The 16,905-nt window shown below is 36.9% G+C and overlaps 1 protein-coding gene across 1 annotated transcript in view; it reads left to right on the plus strand.

The window, feature by feature from the left end:
- The window catches only part of TTC7B (tetratricopeptide repeat domain 7B), a gene marked incomplete at its 5' end in the record, with an annotated part of 79,547 nt that overhangs the window by 25,055 nt on the left and 37,587 nt on the right, over positions 1-16,905 (plus strand). The window contains 2 exons of the mRNA XM_009071206.1: positions 5,134-5,250; positions 7,760-7,857. Of these exons, the coding sequence (XP_009069454.1) occupies positions 5,134-5,250; positions 7,760-7,857 (215 nt within the window). The remainder of the gene's footprint in view (positions 1-5,133; positions 5,251-7,759; positions 7,858-16,905) is intronic.

The following is a 16,905-nucleotide window of genomic DNA, read 5'->3' on the forward strand; positions in this document are numbered from 1 at the left end:
ATTAGTTTGTACTGACTAGGAAATAGAGCAGCAGCAAGAAGCTCGGAAGTCACAAGGCCCCATAATTACAGCTGTCCTATCTGTAGTAGTTTCCATTAACTTACCAGCTGTATTTTAAGTAGTTAGGTTATTTGCTCCACCTCTTCTGCAGTCTATCCAAAGCAAACTGAGGAAACAGTCTTTTCTATAATTTTGTTTATAATCTTGAGACCTAATTTCCATCTTCAATGTTTTAATAGTCTGAATGGCCTTTATATATATTTTTCTGGAAACATTATCCTCTAGATAATTGTTCTTTTCCCTTCATGGTGCTTGTCTCATCTGCATTAATAGAGAGAATTTGTACCTCTTCTTGACTTTTTTTTGGTAGACTGACTAAATGAGGTATTTTTCATACTCCGCAGTTTCCAGTCAACAGATCACCCTCACATAGTTTCTCTGCAGCTGCTCCAATCTGAAATTCTTCGTGTGTGTGTTTTTAACAGTTACAATGAGAATTACATACAACATTCTAGATGTGGTCTCACTGGGGTGTTGTACAATGGCAGCATCTCTTTCTGCTCCAACAAGTACGTTCCTGAATTGCATCTGGCCTCTTCACAGCTGTCTCACCGTGAGAACCCAGCTGCTAGGCAGCTCTGCTTTGGAAGAACTGTTACACAGGTTGTTTGGTGCAATCTGTTTATTAAATTTGGACAATAACCCTTTATTCCATTAATGATGTTATCTAGTACTCCTTCCCTCTTGATGAAAATATTGGCAATACAGTTGCTGTTCCCCAGTCATTATAGAAGTGATATTTTCTTTCAAGTTTTTACTTTAGAAAGGACAATCTTATGCGTCACTGTTTCCATGATTCTGAGAAATGAATTATTTTTGAGTGCATTAACTTTAATCATTCTTAAAGTGTTCCTGTTCTCCATTTGTCATTGTTTTCATATCTGAGACAACATAGGTGAGGATTATGGTGGGAGTTAGGGGTTTGTTCCTGAATATCTTTAATATTCATCCTGCTGTCACTGTTCAGTATGCACATTTTCTTTTATTTCCTACTTAGATACAAAACATCCATTTAAAATACTATAACTTTTTTGTATAATAACCTGTTCAGGTGTAGTTTAGCTTTACCTTTTACTATATACCTAAGTTGTGGCTTTCTGTGCCAGTTTTTTTTCTCCCTTGTCTGTCCCCTGCTATTCTTGAGGATCTAGATATTCTTGGAGATCTCCTGTTCTGTGGGATATTTCTGTTATTGTACTTGCACAGTGTTGTCAATGACTAGCTTGTCACACAGTGAGTTTTACCCCTTAAACTCGAGTTGCAGATCCTTAAATGTTTTAGCATCTTTGTGTTAAACACCAGACTTCTGCTGCATCTCAGATGTCTTTGCTAACCTTCGCTATCAACTTATTTGGGTGTATGCCGCTGAAATTCAAAGACCTACTTATAAACCCATTTGGGATTTTTCATTCTTCATTTAAATAAAAATCCAGTAATATATGGATTAGGTTATGAGCAGCTGTTTTATAATGTCCTCATTAGTCAGTGAGAACAGTCTATAAAGTAATGGAGTAATTTGCTGCTTCAGTAGCTATTTCGTAAATTTATCAGCTATTAGCTCCAAGAATAACTAAGCCTTTCCACTTAAGAGTTTGATTTGTTCTCCATTTTGTGTCTGGGTAATTAGTCTCCAAAAATGATACAATTCACTTTATTTTTAGCTAACATTAAAGATCTGCATCCATGTCAAACACTGATGCTGGAACAAATGCCCTATTCTGTATTCAAAAAAACCTGGTTTACCTACTTCCCTTCCTCAAAGGATTTGACCCAAGCAGGTTTCTGTTCTTACCTGTTATCTTTATTCGTTTGACACATCTCTGACACACATTGTCCTAATCTTCATTTCTTTTTCAATATTGTCCTTTCCTTGGTACTTGCACTCGTAGTCATGAGTGCTGTTCCACCATGTCAGGGTTACTCTGGCACTGTGTGCCAGTAGTTTAAACCTCTGACTCTTACAAACAGATAATTCATGATGCTCATAAAATATATAGCTTAATTTTCATCATCCTATCACTTGGTAGGTTTTATCCATTCTTCATCCTCTTCGATAGTGTTTCAAAACCAGATGTGAAGATGTCCCTGTAAGGTTTAAAATTCTCTGTCAGTAATGCAGGCTGTATGCCAGGACACTTGTCTCCACAGATGCTTGAAGCTGACCTTTCAGAAAATCTTTTTTCAAACGACCTACCTCATGGTTTCTAAAACCTTCCTGGTCATACTTGTCCTTGAGCTGCTCGTTCCTCCAGCCATGTTTCCAGGGAGCTTGAAAGAACTAAGTTCATTTGGGAGACCATTGGTGTTCCTACTTTCCATTGCCTCTTTCCTCTTTCCTCGCTTCCTTCCCCCGTTTATCAGTTATGTACAGTTGGCAGGTTTTCATTCTGTTTTTAACATCCTATCTCAGTTTTCTGAAGTGTCTTAGTTCCTTTATGATTTATAGTCAAAATATTTCCTGGATCCAGGGAAGTTGCTCTGTGTGGCTTTATAATGCAACCTTTTCTGTTCAAGATTGTTTTTGGTTCAGTGTGGATAATCCCACACCAGTGTGGTTTATTTTGTCCTTATTAGATACAATTTTATAGCCTTTCTTTATTAGAATTGTGACTATATTTCCACCATACTTTATTATTTGTATTTTGAGAAATGTGCAGCCATCTAGTCCCATTGACTGCCAGTTGCATGTGTACTAAATGCATCCAAAAGCACCAAACTCTGATGTGTTGCTTTAATTCTTACAAGTCTTCTGCACTCTCAACATTGAATCCTGCACTAGTAGCCCATGTTCCAGTGGTTTTGTTGCACAGACTCCTCCTGTTTTGTACATGTGTTTTATGTCATTTCTTAATAATCGGATTCCCTTCCTTTCTATCTCCTGCTCCATTTTTCCTTTTAGATCTTACATGCTGAATCTTAGTGTTTTACTGACCCTGTGCCTTCTCCCTGCCACAAAATTCCTGGAAGTCTTAAATGCTTGAAGGTTGTTGATGTAAATTTGGTCTATATGTAAACTGTACATAATAAGGTATATATCATGGTTATTGGCCCTCTAGAGTGACTTGCAAACTCAGTGCTTCTGAATGGGTTACATTCCATAATTTGTATAAAGTGCTTTATGATCACAGATTTTAAAAAATGGAACTTCTGTAGGCTCTTCAAACTGTAAAAAGTACTATCTTCTTTCACCTACAGCGAAACAGGGAAGGGATTGTATGAGGTAGATTCCTGTGATTTTGGGTTTGGGAAGGAGGATGTTATTTGTCGTTTTTCCTTCTCTCTTCAGTAAAATGATGGACAGACCTGGACATTTTTTTCTTCCAGTGATATAGTCACAGTTAAATGAGTCCCTGGAGACAACATCTCTGCCAAATTAAATATGACTTTAAATTATCTATATAGTTTCCTGTGTGCTCAGATCTGATTTACTGATAGGAAGAAAGCTAGACTAGTGTAACTGATCACTCCATTCTCCATTCTGATAAAAACATCAAGTGAGATTCCATATGTCCTTATTTACTTGGCTTATCTACAGGTGCTCATTTTCTTTAACTACCTCAGCGACCTGCCTTTTGTTTCCTCCTCAGTCCCACAGCACACACATTGTACACTTAAAGTAGTGTGATTCATTTTTAGATTTACATGCTGGGTAGTTTCTGCAGAGGATGTTCAATGCAACACTAAAGCTTTAGCTACTGTGACTTGCTGAGGCACTTGATGTAATTTCTTGTTCTTGAGAAAACTCTCTGGCAGTTTTCAGTTACTATTAGCAGCCTCAAAGTTTGTATTTGGGATAAGAAACTTCTGAGCTTTCACACCTGCCCACCCTCTACACCCTTCTCAGTCATCCCACGCAAACCATATGAGCAATCACACAAATTTTTCACTTAGTATGATTAAGGTTGCACTGGAAAAAAATGCCAAAGTATACCTGGGTTTAAAAACAGAAACTAGGCTAACAGTTTTATATGCATACTCTCCTCCTGCCTTGTACTTCTTAATCTTGCAATTTACTCAAAATTGCTTTGAAATTAGTATTTTTCTAGTGTATTATCTGTTCCCAGGTGCTGGGACTCCTATAAATGTGCATGCCAATTGAGTAACTCCTTTATCATCACATTGCATTTATATTCTTTAAATATCTAGGAAGGTGTCTAAGTTAATCTCTGTAAAGAACCTTCAGCTTGATACATGGAATGTAAAAGGAATATGCAGTTGTCATCTTATGAGGCTGTGCACTTTATTTGTCTTGCTGCCGTTAGAAACGTCAACTTAGAAATCAGAATTAATTTATAGTGACTTCCAGCAAACATGTTTGCTTCCATTACGAATAGTTTGCTGCAGATTTGATGAATGCTGTGCTGTCTTCAGATTGTCACTTGTAAATGTTCAGAATGTTCAAAATTCAAACATCGACTTGTCGATGTAATGTAGAGTGGAGCTACATTTTCTTGTTGACTTTACCTCCCACAAATCTTACCTGGTCTAGTGGTACTTTCTTCAGTACAGCCCCTTGCATTTTCCTGTAATACAAGGTGATATCATAGGGAAGTAACCTGCATCAGTAACAGAGTTGTTTTCTTCTGTGAGTTATATGTTAGATAACTATCACCTGAGCCAGTTAATGCAAAATTTGTATTTTTTTTAGTGAAGACATAGATCACAGAATGAGTTGGGTTGGAAGGGACCTTGAAAATCATCTAATTCCAATCCCTCCCTCACCCCTGGGCAGGGATGGATGTCACTCTTCAACATGTGAAGTACAGTTCTTAGTGATCTTGATATTTCACCAAGCTACATTGTCTTGTAACTTTAAAAAAAAAATAAATAAAAAATCCTGACAACTATTGCTCTGTCCCATAGAAAAGGCCATCTTGTAAAAACCAGTGTTCCTGTGATGACATTAGGTATTTGACTTTATTGTAATAACTTCATTAAACTATAACCTAAATTATTACTTATTTGAAGTTATGTTTTCTCCAGTTTCATGTCATGTTGGCTATCTTTAAAAATGTTTGTTTGAATTGGAATATCTTTTCTTTCTTTTTTTAAGTTTCTTTTCCTTTTCGCTAGATTACTGTTTACAAAAGTCAAATTGGAGTCCCTGTGCAGAGGCCCAGATGAAGCACTCCTTACCTGTAAACACATGCTCCAGATCTGGAAATCCTGCTACAATCTCACTAACCCAAGGTAAGATGCTGAACAATTCTAGGCCACTTGCTACCTTGCTCAGTAGCCTTTCAGGGCAATATTAGGTCAGCAGTCCTGCATTTACTTGGTCTGGTATTTCATATGAACAAACTAATCCTCTGGGAATCTGAAGACTGAAGTGCAAAGACACCAGTTGAAGGTCATGTAGAACTACCCAGGGTTCTGTGAAGTGAGGTATGCCAGAGTGATGAGGTCTGATTACAGAGACTGGGAAGCTCATCCATTCTCCTTGAGGGGGCTCAATGTACTTGGTTTTTTTACCAGTCTGGGCTTTAGAGTCTTTTATATTGGCTAGTAGAGAGATTGCTGTAGTGGAAATTTAGTTCAAAGACTTTCACTAAATAGTATGGAAGAGGACTAGACATTAATTAAGACTATAGAAGCGTCAGAGGTCACATGGATGGATATAATGTGCTTGCAAAGTCACAGAATCACAGAATGGTTTGGGTTGGAAAGGGCCTTAAAGATCATCTAGTTCCAAGCCCCCTGCCATGGGCAGGGACACCTTCCACTAGACCAGGTTGCACAGAGCCCCGTCCAACCTGGCCTTGAACACTTCCAGGGCTGGGGAGTCACGTTTTCTTTTTTTTTAAGGGAAAAAAAGAAGGGAGGTCTTGCTTTTGAACCTTTTTAGGTTCTTCAAAGGCATTAAGTTGTTATAGTCCTATTTGGGTTTCCAAAGTGCTTTTGTGAATGTATATATTTAGATGAGCTGTGAAATAAATGAGAAGGCCGCTTAGCAGAAATCCGTGCTGGTGCCATTCAACACATTTATCATTTACGTGGAGAGGAGGACAAGCAGAATTTCCTGCTGTCTGGTTGTTTGAAGGGTTGACAGTTTCTGGATGAGAGGTGCTACAGCAGAAGAGCTTTGCACCAAGTGGCATCAGATACCTGTGTACCTGTATGAGGAACAATATCTGTTCAGTTTGTGCTCTGCTCTATTTGATCTCAGTTGTGTAAACATGTGCATCTCTCAACTGAGAGAGTTGACCTCATGTCAGAAGAGGCAAAATTGCTTCCCTCCTTAGTGAGCTAGTGAGCAGTCCAGAGCAGCAAACTTTGGAGGGTGTAGCAGGAAAAGCCTGGGTAGGGACCTGAGTCAGTCACAGCACATTAAGACAGACTGACACTGGGCTGTGGAGCAGGGAGCATCACTCAGGTTGCAGAAAGCAAGTACATCAGCAACCAGAAAGCTTTGAGCTGAATCATTTTCAACTCAAAGTCACTGAACGAGCAGCATGGACCTGGGAGAAAATTTCTCTTCTGACTTAGTGGGTGGTGGTTTATTTTAGTTCTCTGGTTTTGTGTGTGTGGGCAGAGGGGGTTAAGAGTTTAATATCAGACTGCTGTTCTTTGCAGAATAGTTAACAATTTCTGTGTGAGCTAATTTCAGAGAGCCTTTGCAAGTACTCCAGCACAGTCACCTTCCATCTCTGCTGGTACATGCTCTTCACAGATCAGGGCTCTAATCATGGCTTGTCATTACTTCATTGTTGTTGTTATTCTTGTGCTAAGAGCTACTGTGCCGTGTTAAACACACGATAAGTAATACCTCCTTCAGACATCAGCAGTGACTGTGAACACTTACTCTTGGCCCTGTCAGCTTCAAACAGTAGTGGTTGCTAACTCTGGTGTCACCATTCTCCTTCAAGAACATCTAAATGGAAAGATTAACCAGGACTACTTTGCATCTGTTTCTACTGCTCTTTTTTATCTTGACATTCAAGTCTTTTCTTGAAGTTCTGGTAGTGCATTAAAATCAAATTAGGGATGGAATGGACAGGAACTGTGGATAAGTGTCATGATGGAAGGAGAAAGGTTTCCCTCTCCTTATTCACTGTTTGATATAACTCTGATTGTGTGATCTACGTGGCATGTTAGAAGTGTTCAAAATGTTCCTACTATGCTATTAGGATCAAATTCAACATTAGGCAGTTTATATGTATGTGTGCCTATATTAAAAAAAGAAAAGAAAAGAAGCCCATCCCAAAGCTCTAGAGATAATTGTGATGCCTTTTTATGTGAAATGTATTTATGGCATCTTTATAACACCTTTACCTAAAATTAGATGTTCTGAGTTTAGTATTTCTCTTCAGCCTGGGAAAAGTGTGGATTTTCAAACTTACTTCTTGGCTCTCTGTGATAGCTGTGCTTCATGTTATGTAAATATTTCAGGTACAATAAATCCTTTCTGTAGATGTGTTAGTTATGCATCAAATTAAAAGGCAGTATTCCCTTTGTGGTTGTATTAATTATGAAAACAGCGTTGCTGAAGTAAATACGGATTTAGTTTTGCTCAGCTTAATTCTGTTTAAATACAACTGGCTTAATGCACCGTGAGTGGTTAGTGGTGTTTGGTACTAAATTTGGTCATGGCAGGAACCTTTATAGCAAGAACCTTTGTGGGAGTAGGGCAGCATGCAACTTGTATATCAGTATATAATTGTATATTTTAATAGCTTACACTTTCTGTACCTCATTACAGTGATTCTGGACGTGGGAGCAGCCTGTTAGACAGAGCTATTGCTGACAGACGACAGCTGAACACAATTACATTGCCAGATTTCAGTGATCCTGAGACAGGTAAGAACTGCATTTGAACAATAAAATAGGTTAAAGGGTCTGGCTATAGCTAGAGTTTGCATTAGTGTTTTTGTTTTATGTGGCAAAATGAAGTTATTTTTTCATTGTTGTCATGGAAGTGCAAATAGACATATAAGATTTTTTTATTTTGTATTTATGAAGTACTTACTGACCATGTTCTCTGCAAATTAAACTATCTATAGTATGGATCTTGCTGAGCTTAGTGTCATTTTCTTATGCAAAGGCTAAAAATTAGCACACAAACTAGCCTGTTTGCCAAAGTTCTGTGCTCTTCTGTCCGTTCAGTACATGCAAATTTTTTTAGAAAGGTAAATGAGAAAAATTGCAGAGAATATTTTATCTTGAAAAAATGAAGACTTTGTTGCTAATTAAATGAATTAAAATCTGGAATAGATGTTAAAATGTATTGACATGGGTGGGTAGGCTTACTGCAAACATAACTTTGACATTATAAGCAAGATTTATTTCTAATCAATCATGTATACTGTGATGTTTTTATATACATTTAAAACGTTGTGGTGCACAGGTGCACTACATTGAAAGCAAAGATTGTTACATGTCAGTAAATACTTACAGTACCTGATTTGCTTTTATTAATATATTTAGTTGTTACAATGCAAACTGATACAGAGAAAGTTTGCCACCCTATAAATTTGAGTACTCTTGAGCCATAAATTAAGATACATGGAAGTGTGTAATGTATGTCTCTGTTTAATATCAGAACTGTGTAGCAGAGAAAAATCCAGTGTAGGTATTTAACTTCTGAAAGTTAAAATTGGATTGGATGTTCACCTAATTTTATATTTCAAGTAAAGTAGAAGTGTTCTGTGCTTGCTGTAGTGCAAGTAGTTTTGGTTGCAAAGATCAGGTCACCTGATTTCAAAGAACTGCAATATGATATGGCATAATTTAGCTGCTGCCCCTAATGTGGAATCTTTTGTCTTCTTGTGTTCATATCAATAAAATGGGGAAGATAACATTATATCATTCAATGGTGACCATTCTATGTTCTAGAGTAGCTCATTGTTTGATTTTTAAGAACATAACTAGATTTTAAAGGTTTCACATACATATATAGATAGACATAGCTATAGATAAAATTCTATGGCTTCAAAAAAGTGCGTGTTGGGGATGGGTGTTGTGGAAGGGGTTTTTTTGTGGTTAGTTGTGGGGGTTTGTTTGTTGTTTCCTAATGGGAGCACAAAGATCTTGGTTTATACCTTCAGGGTGTCCCATTTTATATCTGCCACACTTGAGAGCATAGTGAATTGGTGCATTTTAAACACTGCATATTCCTCAACTCATCCAAAACAGTGAGCTTTTCAAGAAGCTTGCGCCAGATTCAAATTCTGCAGCCAGTATCCTGATTGGAAAACATGATCTCTACAAACATTCTGATTTTTGTAGTGGTTCCAATTTGTGGGGTTTTTTTTTTATGAATCTAAGCTGTGTTGTTAGAACTTATCTCTACTGTCAAGCAGAGCAAAATAGGAAATTAAAAATATGGGGTCCCCTTTTGATTCTTTTTCTTATAAAAGATAATTGTGGAGGGTGGGTGTCTTTTTTTTCCTTTTAATTGGGAGTTGGAGTTGGTTTTGTTTAGTGGTATTGGGTTTTTATTTCATTGTTAATTTTAGCAGAAGAAGCCTTGTTGCAATACCAGCACTCAATTTCTGGTAAGGACTAGAACTTTGTTATCTACTGTACCTATATAATCATATATATATAAAAGCTCCAAATCCAGGGTTTGTCTAGGATCCTTCATCCAGAATATGATTGAAAAATTTTGCAGGAGTTAAAAGGTTATGGTGCTATAAGAATGAAAGAAGTCAAGCTTGTCGTAGATTTGAGGAAGCTTAAGCAGACTCATCAATAAAATATGTTCACAATAAGTAGATGATAGAAACAATAGATAGTTGAGATCTTAGACCTTTATAGGGCTGACAGAGCTCATGTGCAAATCCTGTGGATCCTCAGTGTTTAGAAATGCAGAAATTTGGCAAATAAAAACCCACATGTTAAAATTGGGGTATGCAAGAAAGGTATTGCTGGAAATTCTCTTAGGATGGAAACGGTTGGTCCCCTCCTATTTACACAGTGTAAAGCCACCATGTGAATGGGTTTATATGTGTGCATACATGTGAACATTTGGAAATTTTCCCCTTCCTAACTTTCCTTAATACTTATGATGGTGATCCTCTTTGCCCGTCTAGTCTTGAGTTCAGTCAATCTGAGCACCAAGAAATGAGAGCTAAAATTCAAATCTGAAAACTTATCTACTTGCAATTTGAATTTTAAAATCCTTTAAAAAATCTAACTGTAATGAGTGTACATTCTTTTTCTTAGATGTATCAAATAAGCTGTCATTTAAAAAAAAAGTTATTAAAAAACTACTTTATATAGAGCTCATACCAAGCCCACAATGATTAAGTGATTCAAGTTTAAATTTGTGTAACTTGTGAAGTATCAAAAGAGTGTATTGTGGATTTCTTACAAGGCAAGGCTGTTAATCCTAATGCCCTGATCAAGAAGAATGTCAAATTTACTGTAAGTTTGCCTTCTGTTTCAGGTGGTTGCCATGAGTGGCATGAGCCCAGATTGGTATATATTGATGAAGGAAATAAATAGAGAGGTGGGGAAAAAAGTTTTGAGACAGACTCATTTCATATCCAAAGGCAGATATATGCACATGCAAATCACTAGACACTCATTGGCTATTTGGCTAAAATAAGTTGCATTCAACCTTTTTCAAAACAGATTATTCAATTTGCTTCCAGTCCACTGAGTTTATCGTCTGAAGAAGCAATATCGCAGGCTAATGGTTGGACTCCATGATCTTAGAGGTTTCCTCCAACCTCGATGATTCTATGATTACCTTAGTTTTAGACTTTGGTCTTTGTCTCCCCTCAAATATATTTTTTTAATGTATACACTAGAATATACAGGGAAAAATTTTAATTTGGTTTTTTGAATCTAGTTTAGAATGGAAGGAGAGTATATATAAGAAAAGGGGTATTTTGTTGTTGTTGTTGCTTTCAGAAGAAGTGGTATTTATTTTATGTAGAAGCCATTTCCATCTTACTGAATAGTGAAACAAATGCTTTGCATTTTTGCCATCCATGAGTCCGTTCAATCCTGTTGGATCTTATTTCTCTCCTGCCCTCCCCCACCCCCTTATCATTCTCTTTGTTTCACTTTTTAGCCTCTGATACTTCCTCATCTTCTCTCTCAAGAACAGAGTCTCCTCTCCAACTGTTTGTATCTTCTCATCTTCCTCATCCTCATCCTAAACCAGATATCTTTGTCTGGCCCCACGCAGCCTCTCCATACTGTGACCAAGTTCCTGAACCCTGTACACCTCCTCACTGTAAATTGCCTTTCTATTCCTGATGGGCTTGCTTGTGCTGTATTTTTCTGATAATCTTCATAACTGATAAACTGTGTTTAAATAGATGAAGCTTTCACAGAGTGTCAGTGAAATCTGGCCTGCCATTAAATTCTGACTGGGTTTTAAGAGTTTCTTCAGTAAAGACTATTCTGTTGATCCCACAAGATGTACAGTTGCAGACATATTTAAAACTCTGTTCTCACGAGTGTTACAGAAGATGATAGGTGTTTGGTAATGGATGTTACTGGTCCAGACTGCTTTGTATCATTTACCAAAGTAAATTATTTCCAGTGCTGGCATCTATTGCCTGACAGCCTGGCCCTGCCACAGGATCTCCATCTTGTCTGAACAGTCCAGAAAGCCTTTAGCTAATTGCATCCAAAACATTCCCTGAAAATGGAGGAAACCATTGCCTAAATATCAGTGTGTATCATACTGCAGGTAGGGCATGTTGGAATGATTTGGAGGCATTAGGGCAGTGAAAATCACCATTAGGCTGTTTCAAGGTAAGAGCCGTTCTGTTAATTGAAATTATGCCAATTTAAACATGCTGTAAGACCAATCCCCATGTTGTTTGAACACAAACTGTACAGACTACAAGCTGCCAGAGTAGTTCAGGTGGTAGGATAAAATCAACATCATCTTTCAGCCATTTTTTTTAAACTCCTTTTAATTTCTGTTAACTTGTCCTTCACGCATACCTTTATACACAGTGCTGGGTTTGTAATTGAATTTACTATAAACCAACCTTAAGAAATTAATTTTGGTACTAGTCTTTAAACTGATATCATGTCAGATATATTAATTCCAAACAAAATGTAGAAAATCAATCTTTGTGTGTTAGCAAAATTCACCTGTTAAAATAGCTGACATAAGAGCAGAGTTTTGAAAACACTAGCTCAGATGTAAGCCTGTAACTGGAAGCTAAGGAAAGCACTTCCTTCAGACTCCAGAAAATCTGTGTCCTACAGAAGGTGAAGTCTGACATTGTCCTTGAAGTACTTGAATAGCTGATTGACTGTTGTTAGAGGTTTGAGTGTCGTTGACTTGAACTTGCTGAGACCTACTCTATAAACAGTATATCCCAGTTAGCATTAAATGACTTGTTCTTGTCCTTTGAAAAGCTACAACTTCGTAAGAACCTACTCAAGAATGAAGGTAAACTGAAAGAATGCTGAGGACAAAGCACATTTCCAAGCTGCTGTATCCTCAGGGAAAGGAGCTCCCACAATATGCATGAGAAGCAGCAGAACCATGGAAAAAAAAAAGCCATTGAAGTCCTTTGTATAGTGTCAATAATTAATGAAAGTTAAAGCTGCCTGAGTAAGGAGCAGTTTCCCTGGATGCTTATAGTATGCTAGTACAGTTTCCAGGGCTAAACACCTCATGGAATATATCTTGCTCTATCTTGCACAGTTCAATTTGTTTTCTAGTGTAAGAAGCAAAAGGCATTTTGCATCACTGGCTTGACTTCCAATTTCTGTTGAACAGGAATATATATGCTTTTTAGAGGTGTAACAAAGGCTCTATGAAAATTTCTGTTGTAAATAGTAATCTTCTTACTTAATTTTTTATCTTTTGAAACCCTGTAAACCTGATTTACAGTTTGAAGATTATCAGAAATCCTCTGGCTTTCTTGGAGTTTTTGGCTTACATATAAAAATATATATATATGAATATATATAAAACTTCTTTTTTTCTCATTCTTACTTTGGATTTTAATTTGTGGTTTGATCTGTCCAAAGGCAATCCATCAGATGCTTACTTTCCTGGTTTTTACTCCCTTTTTTCAGTTTGTAAGTAGTATTGAACCATGCAGTTTTATTAATTTCTCAAGGACTAAAATCACTTTTTCCTTCAGCACAAAACATCCATGTTTTGTCCATCAGTAGTGGAAGTTTGGTAGTGTTTAAAGCAAGGCTGATGCTCTTTGCCCATTCAGTCACCCCAAGGGCTGTAATCTTACGAGATCTGGATGCACTCAACTAACACTTGCACTTAATAATTAAAGAGGCAGTATTCATTTCTAGAGGACTGCAAATAAAGATATATTAGGAAGGTCTTGTATAACATAATGGCCAACTGCCAGTATGTTGTATTAGAGGAGATTTTATGCCACTGCTGTTCCTAGAGGAGTATGTTGGTTCAGAATGCAATGTTGCAGCTACTGTTATGAGTCATAATAAACTATTAATTTCTTTTGTGGTACAAATTTTGCTTGTATAAGAAATAAAGAGTACACTTTGAAATAATGACATTATGAAAGCAAGTTGAATATGAGAGAATGAAGAATATAGCTGTGTGCTTAGCCTCGAATAGTGATTTATATCATTCTTTTTTCATTGATTGCTTTACCTTTTCATTGATTTTTTTTATGAGGTAGTACAGGAGACCAATTTGGTGGAGGAGAGAAAAGTAAGAAGATACATAAACCAGCATGTCTGGCAGTGATTAAGCACAGAACATCTTTTTCAGAGAGCTGAGAAGATGCTTTGTGAATGATTCTGTCCATACCTGACTACTATAATCTCCATGCATACTCTATCTTTGTAGCAAAAGATAGATAGCTTTGTAATTTGTGATTGTGAAAGGTGTCTCAGGTTCTTAATGACATTTAAAGGAAGGAAATTGTTAATTTTGGCTAAACCTGACAATCTGTTTTATCAAATGCATCACTTCAGTGCTGTATTAGTCCTGCAGAAGGTACTGCCTCTTTGTATCATGCAATTGCTTTTCCTAGCAGAGTTCTCTGTCACACCACTAATGTTCTCACTGCCAGCAATTTGCGTGCATGTAAAGTTGAAGGTAATGGGGGTTTTCCTCTTTCCTCCTGCATGAGCATTGCTGTTAAAGCATTTTTTTTCTTTATGTAAATGTGGAAATGTTTAAAACATGATGAATGTAAAGCTGTTCAGTAATGTTCTGTTTTATGGTATGAAAAGAAATACTGGTTTTGCCATAATGTTTTTGTCAGTTGATATGAACATGTTCCATGAAGGGTGACTGTCCAATCTTTTACTCACTTTCAGAAGGAAAATTTGTTGTACCTAGCAAAGTGATTTTGTTTCTCTCCAAGCCTACGTAGAGTCCACATATTAGTTCATGTCCATTAGGCTACTTTGTGAAGAATTTATGCGAAAATGACCAAGGAAAGAAATGAAGAAGTCCTAAGATGCTTATTTACATAGGGTGATTTAGAAATGGCATTTAATGGATGGGATCATGTGGACTTTCCTGTAACATTTAGGGAAAGCCTGAAGAGAATAAATTGAATACTTTATTCACAAAAGTTGAACTGTAGGTGTGACTTGGAAAAGAAGAGTTTCTGTGAGATAAATTAGCTTCTTGGTTAAATTGGGTTTATTCAAGGCTGTTGGTAGGTTGTCTATTTGAGGTTGAATTGAAACATTGAATCAGCCACATGGTTGTTGCAGGGAGTATGTTAGTATGGCGAGTGGCAACTAAATTCTGGACAAGTGTCATTATAGGAGGTTTGAGTGGGCGGTTGTACTCTGTTGGTTTAGGAACATTTTGTCATGATTAATACCTTCTGTCTCACTTTGCAGTGTGCAATCTGATTGTGATTCCAGATGTTAATCAATAAGTGATTTAAGTAGTGAATTCAAGATCTTGCAAAGACAGTCCCAGTTTCACACTTGTTCTTTTTAGACTAGGAAATTAGACAAATGGAAGCAAGTAACCACGATCTAGTTTGGTGATATATTGCTTTTCCAAGTCTCATGCTTTTCTGCTTCAAAATAAACACTCTTTGCTGCTTGTGGTATTTGGAGGGAAATTTTTCTTGATTCTTAAGTGTCATGCTATAGTTGCAGGTATAGAAGTGGTCTGGGAATTTGTATTTATAAGTATTTGTGTGCATGAAAGATACATCAAAATTCTAAGTCAGAAATGACTGCTACTCCGTCTGAGCATTTGAAGGAAGCTACAACAGAGTGAACTGTAACACCGTAAGTGAGGATATATTTGTGTTTGGCTGTGATCAAAGAAAGCAAAGTGCAGATAAGACTGAGAAGAGAGAGCAGAGCTTAGGTCAAAACCAACAGGGAACCACCAAATAAGTAATTGACTATGCAGGATCTGTGAGGCTCAAGCAGACTTTAAGATCTACACTATACCCTCAGTTTCTCAAGAACCACTTTATATCTTTACCAGTTGTAGCTGAAATTACTATACGTTTGAGAATTGTAATGTGAATATAAAGATCTGGACCTGACATCCTGGGCTGGAACAGGGAACAGAGAATTCAGATAAGTTAGTTCTAACAAATAAAGGCTTGAATAAAATTTGAAGGAAGGTAGGAAAAAGCTGTTTAGTACAAAAGATCTTTAAATGATTTTTAGTTGTCTGAAAAATGAAAATTTACTAAATATGTTTTACCAGAAGGAGCCAGAAATGAGCAGCTAACTGGCAATACTAAGAGGCATTTAGGGGTTTATGGGCTAGAGCTTTCAGCATGAGTGCAGTGTACCTGAAAGATGCCTGCCTGGGCAGTGTCAGAAAAAAAAAAGGATAGTAACAAAGATGTAAAAGTATGATAAAGCATACAGTGGCTGTGCTGATTAGACATACAAGGCTGTACTAGAGGTCATCCTTCCTCCTTTTGGAAAGAGTATAGCCCTGTCTCTTATTAACCACTGCCAGGAGGTTTTGTAAAGAAACAAAACCAATTAAAAAGCAGAACTATCATTGGTCTTGTGCTGTTTTGCAGCATCCTTAAGTTCTCTATATTTTAAATAAGACTGAATTGTGAAGAATTTCAAAGGCTGGGATTTCCAAACAGCCCTGCAGAAGTTTGCACCAAGTTTCTTTCTATGCTGCCCGACACTGATCTTCAAAATTGAATCCCAGGAATCCACTTACTTAGGATATTGTACAGAGGCAGCTTAAATTCAGTTGATTATGTTGAATAATTTGCAGCCTGAGTTTCTAAAACAACTTCTAAACAATTTACTTGGTCCATTTTAAATTTTAGATTGTTAATATTCATGATAAATTTAGAATGTGTTTTTATATCGGATGCATCAATTTAGTGAGAGGAGGTAATGATTTTCTGATTGAAGTAAGAACACTTCTATATGTGTGTGTTTTCTTCAGAGAACTCATTGCTGCAATATGTTAAGGGATGCCTTTTTCCTAAATAGGAGCTATAAACAATTTGAATAATACCACTTAAAAAAATTCTAGAAAGATTTTTTTAAGGTTGCTGTGTGGTTTTTTTTTTATTTTTATGCTGCTCAGTATAAAGGTCAGGGTAGGAAGCACTTGGTATCCACTCTGTTTTAATTTTAATATAGGTGGCACTGAAACTCATAAGAATTTTATCACAGTGTAGTTCTTTTTATGAATAAATTGATGTGCAAAAAGTTTTAATAATAGATTACCATATGTTCTTTATGGTTAAGTACTAGAAGCTTAAAATCCAACAGCACACGTCATGAAATGACTTGTGTCCTGGCTGGCAGCCAGAGTCCTTGTTTGAATACAAGAAAGTATAGGTCCTTTTTAATACTCAGTTGCATACCTGCTCTTTGGAAGGAAGGGATAGATGATCTCCTTTGTGTCAGTGAATCACACCTTTGCTTTCCTAATTGTTCTGGAGAGACAAGAAGGCTCTTTCC

This window comes from Acanthisitta chloris, unplaced genomic scaffold (genome assembly GCF_000695815.1).
Source record: "Acanthisitta chloris isolate BGI_N310 unplaced genomic scaffold, ASM69581v1 scaffold4043, whole genome shotgun sequence".
Classification (NCBI taxonomy): Eukaryota; Metazoa; Chordata; class Aves; order Passeriformes; family Acanthisittidae; genus Acanthisitta; species Acanthisitta chloris.